This window comes from Diadema antillarum, unplaced genomic scaffold, assembly GCF_040938485.1.
Source record: "Diadema antillarum isolate AM-2024a unplaced genomic scaffold, OU_Dant_1.0 seq00001787_RagTag, whole genome shotgun sequence".
Classification (NCBI taxonomy): domain Eukaryota; kingdom Metazoa; phylum Echinodermata; class Echinoidea; order Diadematoida; family Diadematidae; genus Diadema; species Diadema antillarum.
The window spans coordinates 33913-59838 of record NW_027272465.1 but is presented as its reverse complement, the minus strand read 5'-3'; the positions used below and the strand labels follow the sequence as shown (position 1 = coordinate 59838).

Genomic DNA, 25926 nt, shown 5'->3' with positions numbered 1-25926 from the left:
GTGGTATATTTGCGTAATCATTTTGTGGTTTCACATGGCAATCAACGATAGAAAAAAAACCAGAAAACGGTATGATATATTTCTGTATTCAACTGTAAAATACGTGCAGCTGCTACATGCATAATATCCATGTGAGACTGTTAGGTTTTCTTTTATCATAGACCTTTTCATCTTAAAGTCAATATTAAAACAATTTTATGTTTTTCGTATGTCTTGAGATGTTTCCTCATCCCATGGCAGAATTATGGATAGTGATCCTCAAACATTTGTAGATGTTGTCAAATGATAACGAGGGGACCGTTTCTCAGTTTGACACGAGGATGGCTATTCATTTCATAGTTAGTTGGTTGCTAAGGATCTTATTTCATTGGCTGTTATATTCTAAACATCTATTGTACATTTTTGTTCTAAATCCTTTTCTTTTCTTATCTTTTCTTTTCTTGTATAGCAGATTAGGGTAGTATTAGGGTGATAAAATAAACATAAAGCAATCTTTTGAACTACTTGCTAATAGCTTGGGTGTACAGAGTAGGATAGGCTTCTAACGAAACATGCAGCTTCAGAACGATCAGAAGCTTTACATGCAGATACACACTGGTGTCATCAACACAAATGCATTTTCTTGGTACTGTGTTTCAAAACTATGCTGTGATTTTTGATAGAGTATTAAGGTGGAGTATCCTGTGCACTTGACATGGAAAAGTACTACATGTAAATTACCGTACAAAGAGGCAAGCTCAGGATAATCTCAGTTTATGTATGGTAGGGTAGTGTGAAGGAAATAGGGTCTGGTTCACAGACTAGCAGCCTGTGTGGGCTGAAGTCACTGTACATTGGATGTTTGCCAAAGTTTGTAAAGAGGTGACTATCACCACGTGTACACTAGTTCACTGGGCCAGCTGTCTTCTGCGGGTACTTTTCCATGGCTGTTGGTGTCACTGGATGCTGAGTAGCAGTCCGGGTATGATGTCATGTTCAGTTGTCATAATAACCTCAGCATGATGTCTTTGAAGTGATATTTCTGAAAGAAGGCTATTGTATATCTGTAGTACATGTCTTTGAAGGTGAAAGACTGTTTGTATGTTGAACCTACCATTACCTCGTGGTTGCCCAAAAGGCTTAAGTTCTGAAGTTTACTGGTATTCGATCTATCGCAAGAAATTTTAGTTTCTCCAAACCGGTGAAGTACGCGCTGTGTTGTTAGAAGAGGCTGTGATTAAATGACCAATGGAAGTGTCCCTATTATAACATGTGAAGATACATTTCTTGCAGTGGTCTGTAGATTGGGTTGCCTCAAGAAAACCATTCATGTAGAACTCTGCCATGCTACAAACCATGTAGTTGCCAAAAACATCCACCAATCAGAAATATATCCTAAGTACACTACTAAGCAGCAGTGTAACCCATTGAGGATGATCTAATTTCGCTGTAACACACATTCTCAAAGATGCCTGCCCAATGGCACATAAATGAACACACAACCAAGACGATACAATACAACACAACACAACACAAGTAGGCCTACATGTATACTTTGCGACAACAAGGTCACAAGAATATATATTTTTTTCTGTGACGTCGTTCTTAGACGAAAGTTTATAACACTACACCACGACTGAAGTGGAACTGCTCCTGAGTATAGCTTTCAGCAATTTGGAGGGAAAATGTGGAGGTGCCAGTTTCTGACATAACCTGTGTGGTTTCATATTGCTTATCTACATGTAGTGGTAATGTAGACCTTCTTGGACAGAATGCTCTGAACTTGATCAGTATGTACCTGCTGTAATCAAGGCATATAGCCTTCCATTGTGAGGCGGTGAAATTTGTTTCCTCTTGCTTGTAGTATACCTGTCGGCGGTAGTTTTGAACACAATGAATAGTGTCTCTTTCTACGGTTGGTCTGATTTGCTGGGGTATAATTCCATCCGCTGCGTGTGGCTGTGATATAATGGACTGTACAGAACCTTTTGTCATACAATTACATCACTGCCATGGATTGCCCGAGCCTGGACTGGTCATGTGAGACTTAAATGGAAGCCATGGTTTTACTTTCTTGAGTTCTAAAGCCCCTCATGCATCTCCTTCAAAAAACTCCGCCCCTACATCCCATGACTGAATCGCGATCCCTCATTGAGCCATTGTTATGTTTCTTCGTGCTGATACCTGGGATTGTCTAGCATGAAGCTTTTTCTGTGCTTTGCATGTGGGAACATTGCCATTGTGCCTGAGCTACCCTCAAATTTCAGTGCGTCACTTCACTTGGGAATTGTGGTGTAGGTATGTGGACCAGTGGCAGCAAGCAGGCAGAATTTCACCAGCTCTGCAGTGAATGTGTTCTTTCCAATGATGATGAAAATGGAGAAATGAACAAAAAGAAATGAAAAACAAAAAATAAGTGTGGACAAATTGGAATATACGTAGGGGGCCTATATCCAGTATAAAGATGTTTTTGAGATACCTGAAGATGTGTGTTTGGACTGGCTTTCATGGTGGCATAATTGTGATATTGTTTTCCGAAGATTCGCCTTGTGAAACAACACAGACATTTCTCTGAGAGAGATGTCTTTTGTCCATGTACAGCACCTTTACAGATTATCCGAGACACTCGTCATTGAGACCCATGTTCATTATTTTGTATGTTGTTGTTTTCCTTTGTCTGTCTATGGATGGAACAAGGATAGGCAGATGATGTGTATTGCATAGTCAAGCATTGCCAAAAAAAGAAGAAGACATGTTTAATTCTTGGCATTGTCAAGATTTGTGCCTCTTGACTGCACTGATATTTTCACAGAACTTGTGCATTTGTGTCATTGCCTTACAGTGGAAAGGATTCCCTCTTTCTGGATGCATTCCTCCTGAGACTTTGTGATTGTGTGTTTCAGTCACGTGGACAACATGTAACTTTATTTATGATTATTAGGGGTCATCACTGCCACCCGCAGAATTTGAAATCCTCAGATATTCAGATTCATTCCTCTTTGCTCAGTCGACTCTGCGAACCGTGGCCAAAGTCTGCCCTCCACAATGGCTTTCCAGGGACCGACCTGACTGCTTGCCTCCCCCACTACAATGAACCTGAACGTGTCACCCAATGAACTTTGAACGCAAACAGCGTCGATTATGGGCCCACAGTCGAAGTGGCGAATTGCCCCAACCATTTCATTGATACTTGGGATGGCAGTGACACTAGGATTGCATACATCACAAAGCCATTAAGCCCTAATTTTTCAGTCCCTGTCTGTACATGGACCAGAAGACTGATGCCTAGTTTGTCGAATAGGTGAAAGAATGGCTGTTTATTCGGCACACCAGCCATCTAGTGACAAAAGACTTGTTTGTTCATGTTTAGGCTTTCATCTGTGTGCCAAAGCACCTCCCCCCCCCCCCCCCCCCCCCCGCCCCCCAACCTTATACCTGAAATTCACCCCTGTAATATCTCTGTGTATTCTACTGGGACAATACACAAAAAAGAGTTCCACATATTCTCATTTTTTCTTGCATACTGAAAGACCACTTTACTTCCCTCCTCTCAAAGGCAGGGGAATGATATTACCTGTGACATATGTTAGATATGGGTTAATTTTCTTCATTTCTATCCTATGAAAGCTCTCAAACAGAATACCTAGTATGAGGTAGTAAGTAGATTGGTCCCTTACTGAATGCATACAGGCTCCAGTATTCCATACACAAGTTGCTGCATCATCACAATTGCGTAATGGGGAACTTGTACCCTTCACAGAATATTAGAATACACTCGGATACTTAAAATACTGCTGTATTTTGCACAGTTATTCATAACATGAATGCAAATACACCACAAAGTACATCATGAAATACTATGGTATTTAGGTGATATTCAAACTTTGCACGAAATACAATTTGACTGTGAATCAAGAAGAGCTGTACCACCAATTGTACAACAGTATACTACGCAGTATTTCTCATGTGACCCAGCACACATCCTGTCTTTTTCCCATAGGAGATATAGAATGTAAATGGCAAGGTGCAGGCTTTACCAGAAATGCCATGGTATGTCCTAAAACGAGAGCAGACCAAGTAAAATACTGTGGTATCTTTTGCCTTGGTATTTCGCCACTGAGAGTGGTGCCAAGGAATTACTGTGGTATTTTATACCACAGTTAAATTTTAATGTGAATACACCTACAGTTTTAGGCAAGATGGAGGTGTCTACAGGACATGAATATTCATAGGCTGTATCATTAAACGCCCTGCTTATGGAAAGGATAGGCTAGCTCCATTGTAGATGGGCTTGCATTGAGCTGCACTGCTGAATAAACATGCTTAGGTGACAACGGAGTAGATCGTGTGTACTCAGCACTGTACATCTGAGCAAGTTGCATGCATAATATTTCAGGGATGTAGGTATAATACTTCTGTCCAAATCTGTAGTTCTTTAGTGGGGGTTACTTCACAAATAAAGTTTTCACACCTGTAAATCATTTCCCTTTTCTGTTTGTGTCATTGTCATGTTTATTCTTTAAGTAATATGATATTCATTAAAAAAGTCCTGTTTTTTGTTTGATATTCAAGCAAACCAACTTCATTCACCTCAATCCAGGGGGGAGGGGGCTTCAGTTTGTCAAACTTTTTTCGGTAGTTCCCAAAGGGTCAATGAAATATTGAGGAGCAAAGATTAAACAGGGCAGTTAGGCTATTGACAGGTAGTGTCTGATGCCACTACAGTTTTCAGTCCTGGATGGGCATATTTCTGTTCTTGCCTTCATAAAATTTTTTCATAGCTACCCTATCTACTTTTCCTGAATTCATACCTCAGGAAGAAAAACTTGAAAGAATGTCAATATTAGGTGAGTTCCACCCCCTCCCCTTTTTACAGCAGAAAGGTCTACTTGTGATAAAAGCTAATATTTACTTGTGTTCTGTAATGCAGCGTGCAGGGATTTCATGATTTATCATGGGGGATGGGGTAGGGGAGAAGGGTGTAAAAAGCTGCGTTTGACCCCAAAGATCAGTCATAACTGGAAAGTGATATAAATCAGCTCGAAATATGGGGAAATGTTGCCTCTGCCTGTGTGGCTCAGTGGTGAGGTCAGTGTTACACAAGGTCACTCTCTGATCCACTACCTACTATATATGCAAGGCCGAAATTCCATAACAAGTTCAGTGTGCATTTTGCGTGTGGTTATGAAATACAAATCAGCATTGTCGCATGTCCTTGAACATCATTGTCAACAAATGTTATTTTTCAGGGACAGGGGTAGGAATGAAAGTGCAGGGCCTACATGGTTCATGTACATAACAAAACTTATAATGGATCAATGTAATGATTAGAATCAAAAGCTGGGCAAAGTCATGCACTAGAGATGCACATTACACACACACACACACATTTCAGGTTTCATCATTTTGTATGAGAGAAGATTCTTCGTTGTATACACTCCATCCGCTCTTCTGCCGGTCTATTGATGACTGCTCAGGACATTGGAAAGAGGTGTTATGGCGACATCGGCAAGCGGAAAATGGGTTCAGTCCCGGCAGAGTGCACGTGTCGCCATGTGCACGTCGGGTAATCGAAACTACTGAGGTGTTCAGAACCACAGTAAATGCTTTGATGCCGCAATGGCAGTTTAGCGTAAAGACTATTACCTGGTACATAGGTGACACTTTTAGTTGTTTACCACGTGATTATCCCCAGTTTCAATTGTGACCTGGCTCTCACCTGGCTACAGTACCAGCAACTTTGCATTTAATACCTCATCAGTGATTTATAGTACTGTGATGCAGTATGCTTTCCACCAAAATGATGAGATGATTGTGAGAGGTAACAAATTGTTGAATAAATGTACTTTCACTACAAGATGGTCAATCAAGAGACCTGTCACTGTAAAACTTTCCTCATTTCTGATCTTGTCAGTTGACAAATTATATGCATAAAGGGGCTTTTTAGATGAATTTTATAATTTCACATCATGTAGTGCATATTAGTCTGTTATGTTACGTAAAGATTTGTGGGATTATTGTAGCCTAGAGCAGATTAGTACCATGGAAAACACAAAATATAATACACTTAGCAAGGATGATGACATACAATTGTAGGAGGCTTCATGTTTTCCAGTATTAAATGTAGCAATAACATTCCATTACAACAATACTTGCTTAACAACTTCAACTGTGTAGAATTTGTGCATACTCGCTTTATTTGTTCTGCTTCCATGAGCACCCATACTCATGCATTCTTACGGTGAAGCTGCTTTGTCATCATCCTTGTTCATTGTGATTTGTCGTGAATTTTAAAAACATTCTATTCATCACCCCAATCACTATAGATTCTGAAACTCTGTAACCGTTAGGCCAATAAAACCAATATATCAGATTTTCAAATGCTTAGTCTGAAAGTTATCCAGAAGTCTCCTTTAATAATTATTTGAATAGAAGAAAAAAATAATAAAAACTACACAAAATGCACTCTTGGTGAACTGAAATATACAGAACATTTTATATTCTATTGCATAGTACAATTGTATCTAGGGGGTGGGGTTAGGAGGGGATGGGAATCTGTCATGCAATGAAGGAAACAGGTGTTTTCATTGGCAAACTGTCATTGTGTTGCACTTTTCATCTCCCTCTTGATTTTTTTTCAGAGTCTCTCGAACTCTTTGATAGTGAATGCAAATATTTGATATAAAACAGCCCAGAGTGTACTCTTTTCTGTTTTTTTTTTTTTTTTTTGGGGGGGGGGGGGGTTAGGGCAGACAGCGTCCCACTTCCCCTGTTTATGGTAGGTGCCGATAAGAGTTTACAAATTAGCCTCATGAATATTTAAGATGGGTACCAAAGGGGAGCATCTCTAAAAACTCAGTGCATATGATTCAGATAGGCAGTGCATATCAGCATAATTTTTTCTTCTCTTTTTTTTTTTGGGGGGGGGGGCAGGAAGATACACATGAATAACGCTTTCATTTTGTTTTCTCCTATTTCTTCTTGGACTTCGGACATTTGCCTGCAGTCGTACCTGATTTTGTTCTTTTTTATTAACAATTCCAATTGTTAAGTCGAGTTTGTGTGCAGTAAACAAGTTATGTCTTTGTCAGTGTCAATACTAGTCAAAGCCTTCTAGGTAATGACATATGATGAAGTGTATTGAGATAACTATAATACAACTCCTTTCTTTTCCCCCACAAACCAACATTCAGACCTCTAAAATTGTTATGTTTCTGTAATCTTTTGAATCATTATACATGTTATCTTTGTTCAATGTGTTTAAAGAGTGTTATATCAAACATATAATAATGGACATAAAAACTACCAGTACATTGTACGAGTGTACAGGACTACATGAAAACCTGCCCCACGTACAAGTTTTTTTTTCTAATTTTATGAAGGTATTGTAGTAGCAAGGGGGACTTGGGTGCTTTAAATAGTTTTAATGATGAATTTATAGGTTTGCTGTTGACAGATGGGGTGCTAAGAGCAGGGAGGGGAGAACTGCGTATGTTTGTATGCCAGCTATAAACTACACTATGTGGACAGATCTCAGCCATGAATGGCTCAGATTGTCCCCTGAATGACACTATTTGCCAGACACGCTACAAATCAATGATTCTCTTTGGAATTTGCCCCCTGAAATGGAATGAATGGTTACATCACCACGGGCACTCTGCAGCAGCCCATATATCCTCCCCTATGTACACCAGGCAAGATCAAGTGCACGGTGACTTCTTCCGCTGGAGGATTGCGGCTATTAACACGGGCTTGTCATCCTATTAAAGCATTTCCTCAGCTGAAAGCTGTGCTAAAAAGGAATGGTAGCTCCTTACAAGTGAGATCTTGTCCATTGCTTACACTCCAAGAAAAAAAAAAAAACCCAAAAAACATATATATGTACAATGTATTATGAAAACTTAGGTATTGGTACTATTTTGTTGTAAAACTTGTGAAAGTAAAAATACATGCAGTGTATGGGAAACGCATATGATATCCCAGTGCACATAAAATATTGTAAGCATGAAATTGAGGTATGGTTAACACAAGACAAATAGAGAAAGAATCTGAAAGCTGCTTTAGTCACATCAGTGATAGGTATTACAGGCCTAACTATGTGCATTCCTAGCTTTTAGCCCTTTTTCCTAGCTTTTAACCCGTTTTCCTGAAAGGAATTCTGAAAGAGAAACCAACCTCACTGGGGACTTTTTGCCAAAACTTGCTTGGGAAGTCAAAAGTGTTCCCCTGCTGCATATACATTACTATTCTTCCATTGTATTCTGTGTCATCTGACTTCCTATGATGATCATCTTTCTTCCGCTGTTCTTCATGTGATTTTTGTTTCTTTTATCGTCGATCCAAATTGGGTGCTGTTTTGCTTTGTGTACGTGGAGAGGGGTTGTTTTAAGTGGACGCTTAAAAGCGTTCATTTGACTTTTGTGTTGTTGGCTTTGTTGTGTGTGTGTATGTGTGTGTGTTGTTTGTTGTTTTTTTTTGGGGGGGGGGGGAGGGTATGGATTTTTTATATATTTGGGCCGCACATCTGGCCAGCTGTGTTCCAACCAGTGTCCTCACTGTTCTTCCCCAGGTCTTCTTGAGTGTTTGCTTGTCACAAGTATTGTACAGTGTTGGCCGTAATGTGAAGAGCTGCTTGACAGAGCAGTGCACACTGTTCTACTGCATGCATGTGTGCGCATCAAACATTTTGCCACATCCCCCTGTGTAGGGTGACAAGGGAAGTGGTTGTTCCTGTTGTGCAATGCTCATTTGTAGTGCCACTGCAGATCGATATGGTGCGATTGATGACTTCATTCTGAATGTGCCACTTGCACATAATTTATGACATCCATTGCATTCAGATATTCTGTAGCCATTCTGTAGCCATTTTGTATCCATCACACGTGTATGTAGGAATACATGGCCATTTATTGAAAAAGAGAACAAAAATACCCTGTCTCATGAAATTTTGAATTATGCGCTCATAGTAGAAATAGGTAATTCTTTACTGACAGAAGAATGTGTACCAGTACGAGTTTGAGCATCGAGCACATTTTGTTGAAAGTTCAAGCATTTTTGTTAGTTACCGTTCAGAGATTGATATTGTGTGCAATGTATGAAGTAGCCCATGCTGTTACGGATTAGAGTAGCCACAATGTCTTGTACCCAGTTAAGTTGCAATTTCCTTGATTTTTATATAATTGTGTGTCTGGTTCTTTATATGAAATGTTCAATTTTGGTATTTTCTCGTTTACTTCGCAGGTCAAATCTCGCTCTTCTATTTCTGCTTTTACACATGCCTTGCTGCATTCTGGGCCTGTATGTTGCTGATCTTCATGCAAACTGTGGACTACAGCCGGCCTAAGTGGGTCTCCTATGTCAGCACGCCGAGTAAGCACCAGTCGAACTTTTTTTCCTCCATTTTTCAATTTCATTTATTGTTTCTACATGGTGGAAATCATCTGTTGAGAACGACAAGGGCGTTAAGTTGTCTTGAACACTGGGTTTAGTGGCAACTTAATGCCCTTATCGTTCTCAGCTGATGAAATCAACAAATCGTTTTAGGAAACGTACACATTCATCTGTCATGGCTATGACTATGCATACAGTTCGACCTCGATTATCCAGCCTCCTTTTATCCGGAAATCTCTATTATCCGTACGCGTTCACGCAGTGAAGGACTTTTTTTTTTTCATCCAAAAATTGAGAAAAAACAGTGACTTTAAACTCAATTAAAATTTCTAAAAAAGTCACACGATTTACCTACAATATTCCCGACAGAACTAACATAAATTCACACCACATTATCATCGTAAACGTAAGGGACTACAATTTTGCTCAGGCTAGCATACAATTTGTAGATTACACCACCGTTGCGGGGTACACTACCTGCCTAGCTGCCAGTGCACTGGGACGGCAGCTTGGACGGCAGCTATATACATTAACATTGTGTCTCCCATATCCGGCCAATTCGCTTATCCGGATGAGCGCCGGTCCCGACATGGCCGGATAATCGAGGTCGAACTGTATTGATAAATGTACCAAAAAAAAAAAAGTCATTGTGAGAGAATACAGAGACATACAAAGAAAATCAAAGTATCATGTAGGATGGTCCCCACTAAGCAAAGCTTTAAAATGTGGGGTCTTATTAGATACACAGAGAAACAAATATATTTAAGAAGCTCTCAATATACTTACAATGTAGCTACAATGAAACAAACTATTCCACAAAGCAAAACAATGATTGATATGAAAGGATAGTGAATCTGAAGGAAAATGAGAAAGAGTTTATTAGAGAGAAAGCAATAGAAAGCTTTCACTGTGCAATTAAAGCTGGTTTTTTGTTTCATCTGTAAATTGTAAATAATGCCTTTAAATTCAGAACCTGGATGGAAGGTACGACTTGCCACTACCACTACTAGCTTTCTGACTTGAGTGACAGAAATTAGTCATGACTAATCAAAAGCCAGGTGGTTTCACTCTGTCAGCTGTGGCAGTGCTAATCAAGACCTGTATATATTTCATGGCTTGCTGTGAAAGTATAAGCCAGTTTGCAACTCCGCTTTGCGCATGAGCAGAAAAAAGTCATACATGTGATAACAGACATGGTGATTTGTAAATTCAGAGAGATGAGCATCTGCGATGCAGTGATTGTTCATGTCATCCTTATAAATTCGCACAATTGAAATGCACGCGAGCATTCCTTGTTTTACTGAAAATAGTGCTTGCCAGCACATTAAAGAGACAGCAACAAAGAGTGTGCATTAAAGCCAATAAATAGCGATGATAGATAATGCTTGTTCATGTATTTGTTGGAATGGAAATGGCTGCTTCATAATGGTCACCTGGTCTATGCAGGTTAATTCTTTGTTATTGTAGTCACATTCAGGGCCCAAGGGCCAGCTTTTCAAGTGAGTCCTGTTTCAAATATCAAATATTGCGAATAAACATCACAGTACAACAGCAACAAAGAGAAAAGGAGGATCATAGTGAAATTAACAAGATGTGACATCTAAATAGATAAAAAGTGATACAGAAATAAAAGTTAAAAGCAGTAAGAAATTATTAAATGCAAGGTTGAAAATATGTTCAAAAACAGTGAGCAATCATAACCAAAGTTTAACAATAACAAGCAGAAACAATGTAGTGTGTATGAGTTATCAGTTACTTGTTGTCATGACGTATAAGATACTGAGTTTGAATTATGTGACCAAGTTTGTCTTTGAAACCATTCAAGGCAGTGAAATGTTATATTCTGAATTCCGTAAATTGCAATGTCAGACAAGCTGAAGCTGAGAAAATGAGTGAAGTGCCTAATTGAGAGAAAAAAGCAGGATGATTTGGGAAAATGTGCATATGTGGTAATTACGAACCGGCTTATTGCATACATCGTAGGCTTTACCATGACATGTGCACAACATGTTTAGAGGAATCAGATGAATTGGCAGCAATGGGATTTATTGGGCCTATTATCAAAGCCATGGGTGCTGCTTGGATGCAATTCACAATTTTTTACAAAGACTTGCAAAGATTTTGGTGGACTTATTCCTGATTGGCTGTGAAAGTGAGTATTAAACTCGAAACAAGACAAAAATAATAAGTAGTATCAAGATACATCAGTTCTAAATCTGTTTTTCAATTGCTATCTTGATTTTCATGCCTCCGCCACGAAGTGGTGCAGGAGGCATTATGTTTTCGGTTTGTCCTTCCGTCCGTCCTTCCGTCCGTCCTTCCGTCCGTCCTTCCGTCCATCCGTTATGATTTTTGTGGACAGTCACTCAAGAAAGTGAGATTTATGTGTGTATATTGTGGAAAAAAAACAAATAAATTTGAACTTGAACTTGAAAGGTCAAAAGGTCAAAGATCAAATGAAAGTGCTGAACTAACTTTTTCCTCCATATCTCGGAAGTGGCTCAAGTTATCTTGAAACTTACTACATGTTCTTCCTGACAGTGTTTATCTTATGAATTTTAGGGTCAAAGGCCAGATGAAAATGGTAACAATGTACTATTTAATACAGAAATTGCACTTTTTCTCCATACCTTGAAAATTGCTCAATGCATAAACTTATGATAGGTCAAAGTTAAGTGAAAGTCCTTAAATCCCCAAATACATACTCTCCTATTCATCCAATTAAACCCAGGTCAAGGGAGATGAACATTCAACACATTTGTGACAAACTTGTCATTTCAATATTTTGCCAATTTTGTCAAAATGTAATCACACATTGTCCACATGTACTATAGACCTATTAGGAGAATCATGCATTATGGCGGAGGCATACCAGTCGCCATAGCGACATTTCTAGTTTTGTGTGTGCTTGTTGACTTCTCTTGTTTTACTTTCTGTTTATTTTGTTTATTTTTACTTCTCTATCTTTTGTCATTGTTTCTTCAGGTCTAGTAGTAACTCCAAGTGAACTTGAAGAAAGGATAAGCTACACTCCTACAAATGAGGCAACCTTCAGTAAAACAGTGGACAAGCTTGACGACCTTTGGAAGAGTGAGTATGGCATAGCACAGAATAATTATGGTGATGAGAAATCTCATTTGTGATTATGGCTTTTTAGCTCACCTGAGCCAAAGGGCTCAAGTGAGCTACTGTAAAAGTGGTTTCTTTCGCGGTGGTTTTTTTTTTTTGCGCTTTTCGCGCTTTGAGGTTGAACCGTGAATTTAACATCGTGCAAAAATGTTTTGCACTCGTCGCTTGTTACAAGGCTATCATTACCGACTGCGAATTTAAATACACGCGAAAAAGTCAGCACTGATGGAAACCGCAAAAGTTTCTGTACGCGAAAGAAACCACTTTTACAGTATTTCGATCGCCCTTCGTCCGTAAACTTTTTACATTTTCATCTTCTTCTCAAAAACCCCCTTAACCGATTTTCACCAAACTTGGCAGGTAGCATCCCTAGGGGTTAGGAACTCAATTTGTTAAAATGGGCACCATGCCCCATCCAGGGCCCCCAGGGGGGCCTAAACCCCCCAAAATGAAGGAATCTTTAAAAATCTTCTTCTCTAGAACCAGAAGTGATAGAGCAACGTTAATACTATGAGCTAAGTACATTGATGACTGTAGTTTCAAGTTTGTTCATGGCGGAATCAGGGGTGCCCCCCTTGGGACCCAGGGGAGGGGTCCTAATGGGGCCTAAATTGTACATTTTCATCTTCTTCTTGAGAACCCCATGACCGATTTAAGAAACGTGGCAGGTAGCTTCTCTAGGGGATTAGGAACTCAATTTGACAAAATGGGCACCATGCCACACCCAGAGGGTTCCAGGGGGCCCCCAATCTCCTCATAAGTAAGGAATCTTTAAAAATTTGGGCCCTTATTGTATATTTTCATCTTCCATAAGAATGCCTTGTCAAATTTTGGTAGAGCTGTGAATAATTTTAATAGATTAGTGACTGTGTGAAAGGTGAACTTGCGATAATCGGGTGAGCGCTCGACCCATGGGTCTCTTGTCTTGTGTTCATGATATATATATTTTTTTTTTGGGGGGGGGGGGGGGGGTTGGAGGAGATGGGGTAAATAGCCATGGTGACTTTATTTGCTTTAATGGAGAGATTGGTTTCCTTCATACACTGGACCAAATCTCGAGTATCTAAAATATGAAAGCTGGGCTCATCATTTATATGTATGTAGATGATTCTGACTGTTCAAAAGGGGTTAAGGGGAGGTGTTTATTCTTTGTTTCATTCATTTGAAATACCATATTCATGAGTGATTCTAGATAAAATACAAAGACAAACAGTTAAGACACTGATAATGAAATTGCGTTTGAAAGCCTTTTGCAGTGGAGTACATGCTTATGTGGTATCGTACTGCCCACATTCTGATTGTGTGATCTTTCCTCTCCATAAACCGTCTGTCCGCAGAAATTAATGAAAGCAATTTTGACGAAGAGGCGATGCCATGCAATGCAACGCTACCCGGAGACAAGTCAGAGCAGAGGTACTGCACTTTTGACCTCAGCACTCTCGGACAGTATTGTACTCCTGAGAACTCCTTCGGCTACACGACCACACAGCCATGTGTGCTGGTCAACCTGAACAGGGTAAGGAAAGATCCTCTTTATCATATGATGCATCATGCGTTTCTCCAGGGTACCATAGTGAACCCCTGGGTACCACATTGTGTAGCGCCACCTCGCGTCTACTCGAGGACAGCCGCAAAGAAATGCATGCACTGTGTGCGCGTTTACATAGTCATTCCCATGCCATTGCATGTTACACTATGCATGCATGATACGCTGTGCTAACAATAGCGTGTGCTTCAGTGCAGTACAGTGGCTAGCATGCGCTAGCTCCAGCTAGCTATCGTGTGTGCCCCCCCCCCCCCAACAAAAAAAAAAAAAAATGATAATAATTTCCCACATTTTGGCAACCTAGAGTACAACCTTGAAAAATGATAATAATTCAACAAACTGGCAGATTTTTATTTGGTACCCCAGGGTACCATTTATGTCATACATCCATGGCATCTTTGCCAACTGTTACTTTTTTTGCACTGTCCTTTACTGGGATTTTTGCATGTCTGTTTTTTTTTTTTTTTTGTCTTTTTTTTTGGCTCTTTTTTTTGGGGGGGGGGGTTGCCAAAAATACAGCAGCTTTCATGGAAAATACATTTCTTCTACCAAAAAATGAGCCTTTCAAACCCTCAAATTACTGCAATGTTGTGTTCTGACTGATATTCGTACATGGCTAGGAACTTCGACATCATCGCAATATCTGTATAGCTGCATGTGCATGTGCAGTTGAAGTTTTCTCGTCTAGACGGTCTCTTGGTTTTCAAATTGTGCACCGCTTCCTCAAAGTGGAATCAATTCTGTTCCTTGCTTAGACTTGCCTGTCCAAAAGCTGGTTTATTGAGATGAATGTGCAATGGTGCCGAGAAAGGTCCCCCCCCCCCCAGCATACTAGATAAGAAAACAGAACAACGAAATAAAAATTACATTTCTATGGAATCTCTTCTCATGTGGTTCAAGAGGAATGCCACATTTTCAAAAGTTACGAAGTCTCCCCGATTCTGCAGGACGACCCTTATAAACTTGATTTCTCCTCGTGTCCTGGCAAGAGAAAATAAGAGCCGACCTGATGTGAAAATGACTGAGATGCATGATAGCACGCACAAATCTTCCTCGGTTTCCCTTTTTGAACCTCCCTGATTTTTATCCCATGCTCGTTGGCAGCCCTGCAAAGTTGTGAGGTTGTGGGGCGTGGAGTGTGTTTTGTATAGCAAGCAATATGCTGCACGGTTGTGTCAGGTAGCATTCTGTGATGCATATATCTGTCCCAGGCACTGCTGCCACCCAGAAGTTTCATTTGTTGTTGTCCTGTCATGCCAACCAGCATGGGAGGGGAGGGGAGGGGGGGTGGGGATAGATTGAATGAGGGAGTGAAACACACAACGTGCAATTGCCCTACAGGTCAATTATGTTGATTGCCTGCTTGTCGCTGCTCAAGTTTAGGTCTCATTTAGCCCAGCCGCCAAAGTCAGTCCTGGAGTTGACCCGCTGGTGTCCTGCATGCAAGCATGCATGCATCTCTCATGTAGCGCAGCACAGGAGGCATGTGAGTGTGCTCGGGGTGGCTTATGGCTGAGCGAGAACGCCGTGAAATGAGACGCCCACTAAGGTGGCGATACACAAAACATTTAAACATTGTGCTGCCGAGTTGGTTTTGTATTCATACGTGTGCTGAGGTGGCCCACAACTTCAATTCTCCAGCATGTTGCATGAATTGTGTGCAATCGATCAAGCCAAATCATGTTTTCTCAGCCAGTTGTAATGTGGCGGCGGTGCAGTTTCAGTACGCCATACGACTGGCTATTCCGCAGCGTCCACGAATGCCTCCCTGTGTTGGCATCTCTCTGCCTGTGTGTGGGTGTTTGCTCACACATGTTTGTGTTCACAAAGCTTAAAGGGATGGTATAGTGTTGGTGGAGGTGAGGATTCAGCCTCTAACTTTTTGCGAAATACTTAAAAAAAACCACTGTACAAAATACCAAAGAGCATCCAGTTCTAAGTGGAATCCAAAGTTCATTTGATGAAAATTGGTTTTGAAATGGCTGAAATATCCAAAAACAACGTAAAGCAAAGTTATCCTAATAAAAGGTGGGTTCCTCCTTTTCTGGATACTGTAAAACATGATATATTCGGGGCACGAAATTTTCTTGAATTAGAGCCGACGGCCTTTTTCATGGCATGAAATTTTCGCGAATTGCCACTGGCGTTCAATGTGTATAGTGTTAAAACAAGAAATTTCGCGTGCATTTTAATTTCGCAAATCCTGGCGCTCGCGAACGCGAAATTCGCGAAATTAAAATGCACGCAAACATTCCTTGTTTTACAGTATTTTGATAATTTTGGATGATATGATTATTTTGGTTATCTCAGTCATTTTTTAAACCAGTTATCATCAAATTTTGAATTTCTCTTAAAATTATGTACTATTTCATGTTCCAGAAGAGGTTTCTCATTGTCTAAAATAAAAAAATCATTATAGAAAGTTGTTGGAAATCTGTAGCCCACTTGATTGAAACTGTACCATCGGTTTAATATGCCACCCATGGAGCAGTTTTCTGGCCATGATATGAACTGCTCAGGGCAGGATAATAACTTGCTGAAGATGTGAAGGAGATACAGCTTTATTTGAAACATAGTGTGAAAACTTTATATTCTGTGTAAATACAAAATCAGGTTCATTACCATTGAGATTTTTTTTTGTTACACTGACAAAGTGGTTGCATTGATGTCATTGATTCACAGTATGTTTGTAAAGATGTGTATCAATTTTTCTTTTAAATTTGTTAATAACTCGTTAACTTCTGTTTTTAAACTTCTTTCTTTGAATATCACCAGTACTACGATATTGTTTCTACCTCATGAATTCCTGCTCCTACCTCCCCCCCCCCCCCCCAAAAAAAGAACAAAAACAAATGTAGTGAAGATTTATGTTTGTCTTCTCTCCTTTGCAGGTGTGGGGATGGATCCCTGAAAATTTCGCTGCGGAAGATGCTCCCGATGGTTACGTAAACGGCCACGTTCTGATCAAGTGCAAACCATACGTGAGTGTTAACATTTTCCTATATCAGAAAGACACATTGAGAGTGATATTTCCTCTTTGTACGATTGTCGAACTGAGCACTAATAAGGGGAGACGAAAATAAGCAGAGGTTATTGTGAAACCAGAAATTTTTCAAGAGCATGAAACTTTCACAAACTTCTCGAGGAGCCAGGATTCTCAAAAGTAGAATGCACTCAAAAGTGTGTGTCTGCTCAATGCAGATAAATGGCAGTGGCAATTGGGAATAGTTTCATGCCGCTAATATTTCCGGTTTTTATAGTACTGCGCTCAGTTTAGACTCGGGGTGTGTTTAGCGGTGAGTCTTACCAGCAGACTGGCTTGTAACATTGCCCCTGCTGTGCTGATGCTGACAGTGTTGTGTTGTGATGTGTGGGCATTCAAAGTCTGTAGTTGGAAGGTCAGTGAGATGAAATTGCCCAGCAAATGCATGTCGTGATAAATATTAAGAATTGTTAAAGTGTAGATGATAGCTTCAAATTGTGACAAAGGCCAGTAACACCGTGAGAATATTCCCTCTTTGTAGCTCAAGTAAACTCATGCAGTGCTATTGACCGTACTTCTGCTTCTTTAGACCTATTCACATATTAAGATGAGTATCAATGTCGTTTACTGGTGCATGTTCATGTATTTAATCATCTAACTGGTGTTAGAGAAGAGAAAAGTCATATTCTGTTATTGCTCGATTCATTTTCCCTCACTGCCCGGCTCAAAAACACATGCACTGGTTCTTGAATTTGTGCTGCTCTGTTGTCAACCCATTCAAAATGTGCAGAGAAAATTGGGAAGAAGTTTTTGCGAGTTTTATAAGTTACGCCAGCCACAAGTTGCGTGAAATAGCAAATCAAATGTCCCACAAAAATTTGCCAATTTACAATATGTTTTCAGGGATTCATTAGGGGTACTGTTATGAGGGTACAGACTTGTTATCATGACTTTCGTGCCATTGTGTTTTCTCTTGTTGCGCATTCCACATTTCAGAAAGACAAGGATGTCGCGGCCGTGAATGCCACTCAAGTATACCCGCCCACTGGAATTCCTTTTGCGTACTTCCCCTACGTGGTCGGCACCAACAAGAAAGACCAGGCGCGCTACATCACCCCCTACGTGGCTGTGCGTGTCTCCCTCAACGAGGAGGAGGCCGTGGACAGGGACGTGAAAGTGCAGTGCGAGGCATTTGCCGCAAATCTAGACCCAAGGGGTGGCCTCTACGATACCAAAGAGAGGTCACAGTTTACAGTCATTTTCAAATTGGGTAAATCAGCAGCACCCAAAGACGAGATGTAACACAAGCTAACGCATGAGTTCCCCAACTATATATGAGCCATAGTCTTTGTTTCTTTCCAGATATCATTTGTAGGTAAAGGGTCGCAATGAGAGAAGAATCAAGTCACTGCCGATGAACTTCCCTTCCCTCAAAAAGAAAGAGAAGAAAAGCATGAAATACATACCCCTTTCACTGTCCGCATGTTTTGATAATTGTTTTAGAAGTGGTTTTCGTAGGCATACAGAGCAAACCGCATCAGAATTTTGCCCCCATTTTCAGAGAGTTTGCAGCCCAAAGCCTCTATGTGAACTTTTCTTTTTAGTCTAGAAGGTTCTTTTTTTTTGTTCCATTTTGTATCCTTTGCCTGATTTGGCCGACTCATTATTATGTCTGAAAGGCTTTATTAAACTGCCTTGATGCCTGCGTCCAGTACTGCCGCATGGAAACCAGCACCCCCCTCCCTCCCCCACCCTAAAGCGTTGAAGGGTGAGTGTACGAGAGCAGTACTTGCTTCTTCTCTCATATGTGCATTGGCAATGACATGGGATGAAAACAAACATATTCAGGAAAGCCAGTCATTCAAAGTGTTGCAAAGATTAGCTTGGAGTTTGAATTTTGTTTGGATTTTTTTTTTTTATGTGTGTGTGTATGTTTTTTTTCATTTTATTTTATTTTTCAATATTTCCTTTTGCGCACCGCAGCATCAGGGCAGGCCTTCTTGTATTGTGCCCGGGTTCTTGCTAGGGCCTTTTAAAAGCGATTTGAGTGAAGGCAGCTGATGCTTGCGCAAGGTGAAGAGTGTTAGCCGAGACCTCGCTGTGCTGCAAAAACCGGTGGAAGCGTGTTAAGTTTTAGTAGAATCGTTTGCTCCGTGTAGCTTTCTTGGTGCTCTCTAACCAGTGTGATTTGAGTGGGACGAATAGGGCGCAAGAGATGAACGTAGAAATAGTTAGTTAGATGAGAGCGAGAGAGAGAGAGAGAGATCGTGTGTGAGAGATGGAGAGACAGTGTTTTCTAGTTGCACGAGTGTGTGACCTCGAGCCGTGATTTTTAACATCTAATTCGCAAATCCTTGATTGTAACTGTTCTGTATATGTAGCCTTGTATATAATGGGGATACTGTAGCAGCAGAATCGTTCCTTTCTCGTTATTTCCATCAAATGTTACTACAAGCTGTCCAGTGTTGCTGATAGTACGTTAGAGATCTTCAGGAATGTGGTTCGTTTCATCTACAATATTTCTGCTCCGTTTTTTGTGACAGTCGGGAGGGTTGTAAGGGGGATGGAGATCTGAGACCCTCATGGTGTGTAAGTTGGTGAGTTTGCCAGCAAAGTCGATTATCTGGCTACGTGTGCATCTGCTCAGTAAGCTCCCATCCCATCTGTGATGTGGTTTGTTTTTGGTGCGCGTGATTCATGGATATCTCAATTACAGTCATAACTTATATCTGGCTGTGCCTCCTTTGGAGGAAAAAAAAAAAGGAGAAAGAAAGAAATGGTTTAGAAAAGCTGATATAAATACTAATGAGGAAATTAAGCTACTGTTGATCTTGCACACTTTGAGGCAGGCTGAAATTGGGCCGACCAACCCTCTTCAAGAATTGTGTTGGTTTATTTCTTCAGCATTGCTATGGCTATTTGCTCTTCCACACAAGCCCCGCCCCCATTCCACCTCTGAGCAAAACGTGGTGGGGCACGCATGAGTACGAAAGTGTGGAAGTGAGCGAAGCTCAGGAGACTTTTGAGTATCCCTGTCCGTAGAGAGAGTGTATGCTTGAAACAATACTGTACTCTTATTCACTTTGAAGGGGACTTGTTCATAAAGCTGTGTTTATATACTGTAAGTCTTTTCATTTTCACATTTTTGAAGTTTTTGTGTTTTTATTTTTTTCTTGTTCTTTTTTTTTTTTTGTTTACTAGTTAGCAACAAGTGAGTAGCACACTTCTGACAATATATGACGAGATTTCGTTATTTATATCATATTTTGGTAGTTGTTGCAGCAGATACGTATGCAGAATCTATTCAGGTAACTGATAACAGGTGTTTGTGAACAATACTTCAGTTTTCGCACTTTACACATTTATAATTATACATGTGTGTACAAACCGTTGGTGGTTTCTTGAGTACTACGGAGTGCAAGGTACTTGGACCACATTCTGTAGTGATTAGGACAATTTTTTTCTGTTATTATTATTTAATCTTTTATCCATATATTTGGATCATTGTGTTCGTGATAATACATTATTGATGTCAGGAAAGGGTTTTATTGTCGACAAAAGGGAATGGTAGCAATACTAAATACAAACATACTTGTGTGTGGATTGTGTTACTGTAAACAATAAGTGAAATTTATCATTTATCAATGGATGACTTTGCTGTAGTTATTTCCTTTATTGCTCTTATTTTTTCAGTTATAAATCGCACAAACAGTAAAGGCCTTTCTTGGTTTTTTTCCCCCCATAAGAATGCACCACTATAATGTCAAAGTATGTTTCAAGAAACACGTGTTGATGTTGCTGTTTTGTTCCATTGATATATCTACACAACTTGTAAGTTCGCCACAAAAAAAAAAAGTGAAAGAAAATCATAAATTTTGAGGAATGTCATTATTGCAACTTCAATTGTAGAATATGGTACAATAATTGTCTACTCTCGTGTGATAGGTAGATATAAATATGTATAATGAATATATCTATATATATTGTCTATATTGATTGATGTTTGCAGAATGATATGACATGTCACTTTCATCCAGTTTTGTAAATGAGAAAAGAAATTGAAAATTTGAGAAAACTTCCCAAATCTTTTTTGCTTCGGTTGGACGGATGGGGTGAAATGTCTCGTCCAGTTTCGACCGTTTGGGAGTGTCAGGCAACAATCTTATCACACCACCAGCAGGAAAGGGGGTTTGTGCTGCCCAGCGCTCAGCTCAGCTTGGAATAGGTCTTGACACTTGTTCTGGGCACAGTGAGAGCAAGGGCTTGCGCGTGTCTGTGCATGTTATTATCTTCCGGAGCGCAGAGCGGGAGCGGCAACAACCTGTCCGTTCAGAGGGGTCTCGACCTCAATGCCACCCCCGACTCTTGCGGCACTTCTGGTGGAATAGTTTTATTGGACACGTTTTCATCTATGTCTTATGCATTATGCAATACCGCTTTGTACAGACTCTGTAGAATACGTATCCTTTCATGTCTTGAGTTTGGTGCCAAATAACCAGAATGCAGAAATCAAGAAAAAGAAGGAAGAAAACAACAACAGAAAACAGAAATTGATTACTTTCAGTTGTCCACAAAAACACACACAGAGTCAAAAAGAAGAGCCTTTGACTTGTAGGTAATGGTGATGGGTTGTGATTTAATTAGCATTTTGATACTGATGAAACAAATTTGGTAAGTGCATTCTAGGTATTTTTATCTGTTTTTATTTGTACTTCAGCGATTCAACATGATTGACTACTTTGCACATACACTCTTGGTGCAGTCAAAACCATCTTACAATGTAGCACCAGCAGTTTGTTTGAAAGGTACATTGCAAACTATATTAAAAGAGTTTATTCTTGTAGCAGGATACGATGTTTTAATGTGTTTGTAGTATTATAGATTTGAAAAAGGAAAAAAAAAAGCTATACACAAAAAAAAAAGAAAAAAAAAGTTCATTCCACTCGTTTCTTGAATGCCCCAAAATATCAGCATGGTTGAATCCTACTGTGCCCTGAGGCAGTGGGCCAAGAAATCTGACTTTGTGCAGAGAAATTTGGATGTTGTGATAAAGGCCCATGGAAAAAAAAAAAAGAAAAAAAAAATCTTATGTGAATGGTACTGTATTCATCAGTTTGAAGAATTATTTTTCTTTTAAGAAAGGAACTCTTTAATGGATCATGAGCAGCCACGTACTGCCATGATCTGGTATTTTTTAGATTGGTGTGGTTATTGGCAACGATAACATGCTCGTTATCAGCCGTCGACGATGCTGTGCTGCAAGCCCCGCGTCACAGCGGGGAAGTGCAAAAAAACCAGGCCGACTTTCCACCCAGATTGGATTTGGTCAGCAATGTGCACGTCCGGCTGATGGCTGGGAGTGTAGCGAGTGATACAACAGGCTTGCCCAATCCTCATTTCATGCTTACCGTACCTATCTTGTGTATAACTATGCAATGTACCAATTGTCGGGAGCTGTCCTATAATATGGATTGTGGCAGTCTATATACATATGACATAATTTACTATACTCTGTACGGTTCAGTGCTGTGTAAAACAGTAGGTCTCTTATTGATGGGAACCAATAATTGTCTTATGATTTAATACAATAAAGTTGGAAGTTGGTTGGTCTTTTTAAGATTTGAAAAAAAAAATCAAATAGTATTTTTCTCTTTATTGATGTGAACCCAAGCAATTGCTCTGGATCTGTGATTGGATTTTAAGCAACCCTTCTTTGACATTTTAAAAACTGTAATATTCCGATGAAGAGTGTATAGAACAGGCCTGGAAGACACGTTTTCTTAAACAAGACGTGTTGTGAACATGACAATGCATATTGCGTAGAACAGTAGCTCTAGGCAGTGTATTGTACTTGTACGACTGTGTGTTCTGATACGAAAGATTAATAAAAACGTTTGAATTTTCCCCAAAAAGTATTGGGAGTCTCTTTTCATTCGTGTATCTATGTTGAGTGGATTGGCAAAGAACAAGTTCCTACCATGTATTAGGTCCAAAGATTAAAGGGTCACTTAGTGACTTTCCTAGTTTTATCTCTGTACTGCATGGGTGCAGAAAGTATACAAAATATTACACTGTATTCTTAGCATCTTGCTGCCTACTTTTGTCAAGATATGCAAAATGCACATTGATGAGGTCAGTGTTACAAAATTCATACTTAATACAGTGCCTGTTACACACTACAAAAACGCACAATATCTGACGGTTAAATGTGAGACAATCTATTTATGACTGCATTCGTTCACAATCTTATTTATACTAGGTGTTACAAAAAACATTTCCCACTTTTGATCCTTAATAGTTCGAAAACTATACATCAGATAACACTGTCATTGATATAAGTAATAACTGAATAGTGTACATGTAGTTGGAGGTGATTCTAATATGAGAGCATCAATCAGTTTCATGTACAAATATGTTTTATATTTGGTATCAACATACAGTAGTTCGCACATCAAGTTCAAGTTCTAATTCTAGTAAAACAGCATGAATACCGCAATTTTATTAAATCTATTTAACAAAACTGAATGATCAAGAGTATCAAGAGTATCAAAAGCTTTGCGTAAATCAAGGAACAAACCAATGCAAACGCTATTGTATGAAAACCAGGGCCCCATTTCATAAAAAGTTGATATGATCGCAACTCTTGCTAAAATGGCAATTGTTGTCATGGTAACGACAAGAATCCAGCTTCCTGATTGGCTGTTGCTATGGGAAGTTGCCATTCCAGCAAGAGTTGCTATCCTAACATCTTTTGTAAAATGGGGCCCAGAACTACAGGTCGAAAATATAAATACATCGTACACTAAGCAATGAAAGCTACACTCTTCAGTTTCGTAGATGAGAAAATTATCATCGCGAGCATCGACTAATAATTATAACTTTCATTGACTGTAGCTTCAACACATTTGTACATGATTATACACGAAATGGTACATAAGTTACATAATAATTCATCTAAAGCCTCACCTCATTTTGTTGCAACTACGTTTGATTCTTCGTAAATCATGAAGGACGGTTTCGCATATCTCTCCTTATCGTTCCCGTTTAAATGGACGTGTAGCCAATTGAAGCGAGGTATAAAACCTCTAAACTCGGTTGATGTACTGAACATAGTGCATACTAAACACTAGTTGTACCCTCGCCTATCAAAGTCGAACAGTCGAATCCAGAAGAACTGAAAAAAAAAAATCCTTTGACTTGCGTAAATTTCGACCTAACAAGAAATTATACACATGAAATACCTATCCGGGGTGTCAAATTGGTTACAGCTCGTTATTCCGAAGGCTCTTCAGTCCGAAGATTCGTTATTCCGAATTTCATTTTCGAATCAACAAATCTTCGGAATAACGAACCTTCTGAATAACGCCACAAATGTTCGGATTAACGAACCCTTTTTCATTTTCGGATTAACGAATCACTAGGTGTAGGGAATTTGTGTGTTTCGGATTAATGAACCTTCGGAATAGCGAACCTTCGGAATAACGAACAGCACCCGTCGAATTAGGGGAGGTCGACCGCGTTTTCATGTTAACCATATTAAAGGAGAACGCTGACTGATTTTCAGACTTCAACATTTGAACAACTGTAAAGTGGTTACACTGGGTACAGAGTTTCAGAATTTATAGTGATTGGGTTGAGGAATGAGAATATTTTCAACATTTATAACGAATCACAAATAACAAGGATGATGACGTAGTAGCTTCACCATAAGAATGCATGAGTTTGGGCTCATGGAAGCAGAACAAGAAAAGAAAGCATGCATAAATTCTACACAGGTGACCTCGGTATTGTAATGAAATCACATTGCTACATTTCTTAAATATGTGAACCTCCTGTTCATGCATTCTTACGGTGACCCCCCCCCCCCATGCATTCTTATGGTGAAGCTGCTATGTCATCATCCATGTCATCCCTGTTCAGTGTCATCTTCTAGGATTTGTTCAGAGTAATCTTTTAGGGTTTTCAGAGCATTAGTGTCTCTGCTCAAGGACCACAATTAATTCAACAAATCTAAACATGGAGTTGTCTATATATGTACTATTTTCACCAAATACAAATATGTCATCACTTCCCAACTTTCCCACTGGTTTGTGGACAGAAAAAAACCCCCAACAACTTTAAATGAAAACTATGTTTGTGGCCATTGATTAGATAACTGCACCCCCCCCCCCCCCAACTCATCATTGCTACGTTATACAAGACTACAGTCATTTGATTCAAAGGACACATCTTCTGTCATATCCTTGAAAACATGCGTAAAAGAGAGGAAATTAACTGAAGATCTGTGTAAATCTTTGTAAAAAACCTACAAATGAAGGAGCCGTTGACATAATCTCACAAAGACAAGCCTATAATGGTTGCAAATAGACTCACCGATTTTTGAAAACGTTGATCACTTTGAAAAATCCCATAACTTTTTTTTTTTGTTAAGACGAATATACATGTAATCATTATGATAAAATTGCAGAAACCAAGTCCATGCTGTCATTAGCAACAGTTTATTTCGGCACAAATTCTCGAGCGATTCGCCCTTTCTCAAGTGTTCTTGATAATAATAGTGTTAATAATAATAATAATAATAATAATAATAATAAATGAATAAGTAATAACAATAATGATAATGATAATTTATATACATATATATATATATATATATATGTATATATGTGTGTATATATATATATATATATATATATATATATTTATTTATTTATATATGTATATATGTATATATATATATATATATATAAATTACAACATTCTGTTCGTTACGGTTGACAATATCCTCAAAAATCTCCTGGTTTCTCCCTCCCTCTTGAGTTGGAAAAGTTGAGTAAAAGCAAACGAGCAGAATAAGCTTTTCTCTAAATTCTTGATAATAATAATAATGATAATAATA

The 25926-nt window shown here is 39.4% G+C and overlaps 1 protein-coding gene across 1 annotated transcript in view; it reads left to right on the top strand.

The window, feature by feature from the left end:
• LOC139712286 (sodium/potassium-transporting ATPase subunit beta-1-like) overlaps positions 1 to 22930 on the top strand; it is a 47810-nt gene extending 24880 nt beyond the window's left edge. The window contains exons 2-6 of the mRNA XM_071624126.1: positions 9220 to 9348; positions 12355 to 12459; positions 13836 to 14014; positions 16936 to 17025; positions 18024 to 22930. Of these exons, the coding sequence (XP_071480227.1) occupies positions 9220 to 9348; positions 12355 to 12459; positions 13836 to 14014; positions 16936 to 17025; positions 18024 to 18329 (809 nt within the window). The 3' untranslated portion in view covers positions 18330 to 22930. The remainder of the gene's footprint in view (positions 1 to 9219; positions 9349 to 12354; positions 12460 to 13835; positions 14015 to 16935; positions 17026 to 18023) is intronic.
• The last annotated feature ends 2996 nt before the right edge of the window (positions 22931 to 25926 follow it).